At 35.7% G+C, this 7,500-nt stretch overlaps 1 protein-coding gene and 1 long non-coding RNA gene across 10 annotated transcripts in view; one reads left to right on the forward strand and one right to left on the reverse strand.

Moving 5' to 3' along the window:
• Positions 1–3,736, forward strand: part of LOC144970445 (uncharacterized) — a 22,709-nt gene extending 18,973 nt beyond the window's left edge. Inside the window, exon 3 of the long non-coding RNA XR_013644958.1 lies at positions 3,598–3,736. This is a non-coding gene — a long non-coding RNA (uncharacterized LOC144970445). The remainder of the gene's footprint in view (positions 1–3,597) is intronic.
• Positions 1–7,500, reverse strand: part of LOC144970444 (arf-GAP with Rho-GAP domain, ANK repeat and PH domain-containing protein 1-like) — a 152,015-nt gene that overhangs the window by 110,247 nt on the left and 34,268 nt on the right. Inside the window, exon 1 of one of the 9 annotated variants that reach the window (XM_078910099.1) lies at positions 426–672. The exons of the other annotated variants lie outside the window; for them this stretch is intronic. Within the exon in view, the coding sequence (XP_078766225.1) occupies positions 426–477 (52 nt within the window). The 5' untranslated portion in view covers positions 478–672. Of the gene's footprint in view, positions 1–425; positions 673–7,500 lie in introns of those variants that run through there. 9 annotated transcript variants of the gene reach the window in all.

Below are 7,500 nucleotides of genomic sequence, written 5' to 3' on the forward strand. Positions count from 1 at the left end.
ATATTTTTTTAAAAAAAGAAAGAAAGAGAAAAAAGAAAGGAAGGAAGAAAGAAAAGAAAAAAAAAGAAAGAAAAACTAGAGGATTTAAAAAAACAAAACAAAAAAATGAGGACATAAGAATTAAATAAATACCTTCCCCCAAATCCAGGGAACAACAAAAACCACAAAACTGTCACGATGTTCTGTTTTGTTTTGGAGAGAGAGAGAGAGAGAGAGAGAGAGAGAGAGAGAGAGAGAGAGAGAGAGAGAGAGAGAGAGAGAGAGAGAGAGAGAAATTTTCCCTTCAATAATTCAATGGCTAATAAACTCTTCTATAATAATTTGGTATCAGTTTGTTACTGATATCATATCCAGGAAGAAAAAAAAAAAAGAAAGAAAGAAAGAGAGAAAGAACGACAACAGAGTGGATAAAACTTCGCTCTCACCTGTACCAAAATCCATATCACCCAAAAAAAACATGGTGAATGACGTCGACATAGGAAATAAAATCAATCAGAAATATATATAGAATATAATATTGATAATCTTAAATCCAGGAAGAAAATAAAACAGAATAATGGCAGCGATAAGACACGCGTATTATTTATTATCCCCGGAATTTAAATTGAAGACGACGTCCTGTTCCAGGCTGTTTGGTAAACACAGTATCATTCCAGGCTGTTTGGTAAACACAGCACCAAACACACCAAAATACGCCAGAACTGCCAACCCTCGATGAAAGAAGAAAGAAAGTCGTCACCCAGAGCAATTTACATAGGGGGCAACGTGGCTCAGTCTTTGCTTCGTACCCGAAAGGTACCTAGTTCGATCACCCGCCGCTGCGCCGTGTGGCCTTGAGCAAGTCACCTCGCCCTAGCACAATTTGCGGCGCTGCACTGAGGTTGACGCCTGGTTTATTCCAGTCTTCCCTTGGAATACACCCTAGAAACAAATTTCCCGTTTATAGCAAACGGACAGTATCAATTGCTTGCTACCCGTTGGATAGGACTATAATGGTACCTTTCGCAAAATCTGAAAGACCCAGCCACCCGATCACTGGAAAAAAAAAAAACACAAAAAAAACATCCTCACAAAAATGTAGTGCAACATTTTTTCTCAGCCCATGCCTGTGTCAGATTATTTTCAATTTTTTTTCACAAACAAATCCATTCAGAATTGAAGAAAATAATTGTTTTCTTCTTAAATTGGGGTTTTCCAGGAAAAAAAAGGATAAAAAGCAAACTCGACTCGAAAAAAGCTTTACAATACTGTCAAAGAAATGATCACACCATCGAATACAAATAATCTACCTACAAATACATCTCCAAAAGAACTCTGTGACAAATTCAACACCTTTTTCATTGAGAAAATTTCCAACATCCGACAGGAACTAGACAACGACAGCCCCACAAATCTACATCCCAGCACGACATCACGAGTTGAAACAACAAGCATGACTTCACCAATGAACACAACAACAATGACAAGGCACGTGACATCGCCCGGAAGATCAATATCAACGGAAGAGACACTACAGGAAGACACAACACTTACCTGCACGACACGACCAACTAAATCTATGAACACCCGTTATAAAACGTTAACGTCGTTTGAACCCGTAACAATAGAGGAAGTTAAAAATATTTTGTCAGATATGCCTAATAAATCATGCCCGCTAGATAAAACACCATCTTGGCTCATAAAATCATGTTCAAAGTATCTTGCTCCAGCAATTGCATCTATTGTAAATGAAAGTCTAACGTTGCCCGATTTTCCAAATATGCTGAAACATGCCTTGGTTAGACCCCTGAAGAAAAAAGAAAATCTTGACTGCAATGAGTTAAATAATTTTCGACCTGTGTCAAATTTAAATTTCATTTCTAAATTAATCGAAAAAGTCGTTGCTGCTCGTATTATTAACCATCTAGAGACGAATGCCTTAAATGTTAAATTTCAATCTGCCTACAAAGCCTCCCATAGCACGGAAACGGCATTACTTAAAGTTTTTAATGATATTGTAAATGATATAGATAATAAAAGTGCTGCGATGCTTGTTTTACTAGATTTAAGTGCGGCATTCGACACTATCGATCAAAATTTACTTTTGACTAGATTACGTGATCAATTTTATATCAGTGGCACAGCTTTGGACTGGTTAAAGGAATATTTGTTTGAAAGAACTCAGTCAGTAATTATAGAAAACCATGTATCAACTCCATCCATATTAACGTGTGGAGTGCCTCAGGGATCTATTCTCGGCCCCCTCCTTTTTACAATGTATACTGCTCCCCTTTCTCATATGTTATCCACTTTTCCCATTGATTTTCATTTTTATGCTGATGACACTCAGCTGTATACAAAACTTAATAATGATTCAGAGCTGTCATCAGTATCTGTTATGGAAAATTGCATTGCTAACATAAAGGATTGGATGAAACTAAACAAACTTAAATTTAATGATGACAAGACGGAAATGATAATTTTTGGAAATAGGTATCAACTCTCAAAAATATCTACAAATGAGATACTAGTGGGTGAAAATGCTATTAAACCTAGTTCTTGTGTGAGAAATCTTGGGGTGTATTTAGATCAAGGGTTATCCATGGAAGATCATGTTAAAAAAATATGCCAATGTTGTAACTATCACATTAGAAACATTGGAAGAATCAGACATTATATTGATGAAGATATTACAAAGATGCTTGTTAATTCGTTTATTACTAGCAGATTAGATTATTGCAATTCCCTTCTCATTGGCTGTCAAAGTAGATTAATTCATCAACTACAAAAAATTCAAAATAAAGCGGCTAGACTTATAAAATTAACGAAAAAAAGAGATCATATAACACCAGTTCTCCAGGAATTGCACTGGCTTCCTGTGAAGTATAGGATAGAATTTAAAATATTGTGCTATGTTTTTAGATGTCTGGATGGATTGGCACCTGAATATTTGCAGGAACTGATTAAAAAATATGAACCCACTCGAAATTTAAGATCATCTCAGTCCCAACTTCTAAAAGTTACCACCTCAAAATCCACTTTCGGTGAGAAAGCCTTTTCATTCATAGCTCCACGCCTATGGAACGCACTTAGTCCTCGGACAAAGTCCTGCGAAAATTTAACATCTTTCAGGAAATGTCTGAAGACTGAGTTGTTCCGCGAGGCTTATTTCTCATAAAATAGATGTTGCTTTGATTTTTGTTTTTTTGTATGCATGCTTATTATGTATCATGTAGTGTCGTGATTTTTAATTTTGTTGTTTTTAAACATTTTTATATTTATTTTTATTATGTAAAGCGCCGCAGAGCACGATTGACGTGGATGTTTGGGCGCTATATAAATTCATTATTTACTACATTTACTTTTTATAATATGAATCTGACAGTATAGTTAAGTTTTTAAAAGCCTGATTTTAGGTGGGGAAAAATCATAAAAATATGCTTCTTTCTTCCCTGTCTGTCTATTTTCTGTATTTAAAAAAAAAAAAAATTTTATATTCTTGCATTCACTTATAATTTATTTATTTATTTATTCACCTATTCACTTATTTATTAATCCAGCTATTATGCATTTATTTACTTATCTATTTATTTATTCATTTCTATCATTTATTTACAGTTGGCAGCCCCGAAACACACATTGCACCTCAACCCCGATAAGACTTGGTATGGCCGTGACATGGAATTCACAACCAAGAATTAAGAAAGGTCCGATCCGTGATACTGTGCATTTAGGAAAAATACTCACAACATCTGCCAGCCTGATGGATTGTACCAACACACTAAACCATGTGTAACGTGAAACTTTTATAATCTGATTGATATTATAACTAACTTAGTGAGAATCAATCATCCAAATGGCTGTCTTAAAAAAAAAACAAACAATAACATGGAGCGGAGTGACGTCAACATCGTTTCTATTATAATAGTATGCGCTTGGCTAAGAAGCTCACAACATTGCCATCCGGAAGTATAACGGACCAACACAAACAACTCTGTGTAACCATGGACTTTTATAGTCTGGATAATGCAGTTTAGTGAGAATTACTCAAAACGCGGATGGCAAAAAAAAAAATAAAAATAATTAAATAAAATAACAAGGAGTGAGGTCAACTTCATTCTATCTATAACAGGGTCCCGTTCGTGTCAGTTAGTAGAGCACTCGTTCCATACGCAAGAGGAACAGGATCGATCCCGTATGCAATCGACTTTAAATTTAAATTGAGGTTTTATATAGCGTAATATCCACTAAAAGTGCTCGAAGCCCTTTACAAGGGGTATTTGGCCAACAGCGACATTAAACATTCAGGACGGGACATGACGCCTGTCAGGCGATATTACATTTGTTTAAAATTTCGGACAACTGCTATTATCCGCTATATATAAACCGGGATATAAACTTGTTGCTCCATTGGGCCATAGCGCTCTGAATGACTACTTTTTATAAAGCATATCAGTTACCATGACGCAAAAAAAATAAATAAATAACAGATTATGGTAAATAAACAGAGACATTTATCTATCCTTGGAATTGACACAATAGAAAACAGTCTTTTATGATTTAGGGGAAAAAACTTAACAGCACCCGGAAGAATAAACATGCATTTATAATTTATCACGACATCATGACAAAGAAATATAAATATCTTGCTATCACAGTATACGGCTTGTGTCATATTCTTTATCATTGTCAGTTATGCCATATTGCAACAGCACCTTCAGAAAAGGGAGAGAGAAAACAAAAAACAAAACAATGACAACTACAAAAGTTCAACAAAAGAAGGAAGTTAAATTAATATCACTTTCCAATCAATCCTTAAGCATGATATCAAATTATATCAATACGGTAGAGATTGAGGAGGGAAACCTGAGTCCTTGTGTGTCAGGATATAGATAGTGTGCACTCGGCTTAGGAGTTGACAACATTGCCATCCGGCCATCCGGAAGTATAACGGACGAACACACAAAACTTTGTGTAACCATGATCGTTTATAGTCAGGTTAATACAGTTTAGTGAGAATTACTCATAGACGCGGATGGCAAATAACAATAACAAAGACCTGAGTGACGTCATCTTCGAACTATCTCTCGATAGTGTAAGAAGCTCACAACATTGCTATCCGGAAATATAACGGACCAACACACAAAACTATGTGTAACGTTGAACGTTTATAGATAGAATGCGCTTGGCCGAGGGGTTCACAACATTGCCATCCGGAAGTAAAACGGACCAACACACAAACTCTGTGTAACCATGAACTTTTATAGTCTGGTTAATACAGTTTAGTGAGAACAACTCACAAACGCGGATGGCAAAAACAATAACAAAGGCCTGAGTGACGTCATCTGCATACTATCTATAGTCTGGTTAATACAGTTTAGTGAGAATTACTCATAAATGCGGATGTCAAAAACGATAACAAAGACCTGATTGACGTCAACTTCATGTTATCTATACGTTAACGAAGGCTACGGCCTGACAACAGGACCTGTATTAATGTGACATCATTTTTTTTTCCGGTCAATGCATTGCAAAGTGAGTTGTCGTTAGTAGTGCTCAAGAGAGCACATTATGGTCCCATTGATTTAAGCTATTGAATACAACCCCTGATTCGTTTTCTTAATTATTTTTTATATAGATAGAACGAAGATGACGTCACGCAGGGCTTTGTTATTGATTTTTTCCATGCATGTTTATGAGTAATTCTCACTAAAACTGTATCAACCAGACTATAAACGCTCAATCTTACACATTCGTTTTGTGTGTTGGTTCGTTAAATTTCTGGATGGCAATGTTGTGAGCTTCTTAGCCAAGCGCACATTATCTATAACTCTGGTCAGTGTCAGACCGCGAGTTTACGAAGGCAACGATCAGGCTATAGATGATGTGCGCTTGGCTAAGAAACTCACAACATTGCCATCCAGAAGTAAAACGGACCAACACACACGTTTTTATAGATTGGTTAATACAGTACAAATAAACATGGATGGCAAAAAACAATAACAAAGACCCGAGTGACATCAATTTCGTTCTATCTATAAATTAATGATATCTGGTAGACGTGTACACTGAAGGTGATTATGCAAACATTCAATACAAAGAATCTGTGTACAATGTATGTTCACTATACACACATTACCAGTCTCATCATACCAGCAGGTGTGGACACAACCAGAAGTACATACACGAATGAAGGAACACGGGGCTATAAATCACACTTCTTACATATCGAAGAATATAACTAATAAGAATGGTATAGAGGCAGTCCAAGCGTAGCCTTCGTAAAGCCATAGTCTACCCTGACCATAAAATTACACCACAATACACCTGACCATTTATATAGCGCGATATCCACAAAACCTGCTCAAAGTCATTTACAAGGGATTACTAGCCAACAAACAGAACGAGACATGACGATATTACAATATTTTTGGGGGACAGCGACAATACTGTTAATGGCCATGTACTCATTTTACACCTGAGTACGGTGAGAGATTGTGAAAAGAGAGACATATGTCATCAGAGGCCTGATCCGCCCAAAATTATGTAGCCTTCAGAGGTTTGATCCGCCGACCATCGATATGTGTGTGATTCATTATTTTAGAATATACCGCCAATCTTTGACATGTCTCTGATGGATATAGAATAGAATACAGCTGACATGGGACGCATGGATAGATGTGTATATATATATATATATATATATATATATATATATATTATATATATATATATATATATATATATATATATAATCAATCCCATAATTACGTTGATATTAATATTAGACCTGCTAATGTGTGCACGCAGGTATTATCCTGCGAAAAGAAGATTTTAAGTTTTAAACCAATTACCTTTTTTTCTCTTTTTTTTTAATGGAATATTATAACATTTTTTGTTTTTGTTGTCTTTTGCTTTTTTTTCTCTCTCCATCTAACCTTTTGATTTGTTGTGGTTCTGTTTTTCTTTTGTTTTGTTTTTTCGTTTTTTTTCATTTTTCAAACATTCCTCAATGAAGGCGAGCAGTCATCCTCAAACTTTAAATTAAGCCAGGAATTCAGTTTTAAAGCATTAGGCCAACGCCGATATAACACTCGTCTCAAGACGAACGGTCATATAATAATAATATAATAATATGTGATTGATCTCAGATAGAATGACCACCAACCTTTGACATGTCTTTGACCGAGATAGAGTACAGCCGACATCGGCGTTGTAAAAACTGTCCAATTCCCCAGCTCAGGGTGTCAAAATTTAATTTAAGAGGTATTAAGAACTAGTAATAGTATTAGGCTAACCATCGAATCCCATAATATGATATGTTCACTTCCAGTCACTTTCAATTTTTTAAAATGTCCGCAAGGCAAATTTCGTTCCGCGCACAATGTCAGCCGTTCATGTTAATCCTTTGGATTCAGAAGAAAAATAATAAGTGCACATATTTGCAAGTTTGCTATCCGAATACAATTAAAGGCCTGATTTAACACAGGACAATAATTTGTGTTAGTGTGAGAATATTTC

Source organism: Berghia stephanieae, chromosome 4, assembly GCF_034508935.2.
Source record: "Berghia stephanieae isolate SIO BIC M18660-M18661 chromosome 4, UCSD_Bste_1.3, whole genome shotgun sequence".
NCBI classification, from domain to species: Eukaryota; Metazoa; Mollusca; class Gastropoda; order Nudibranchia; family Aeolidiidae; genus Berghia; species Berghia stephanieae.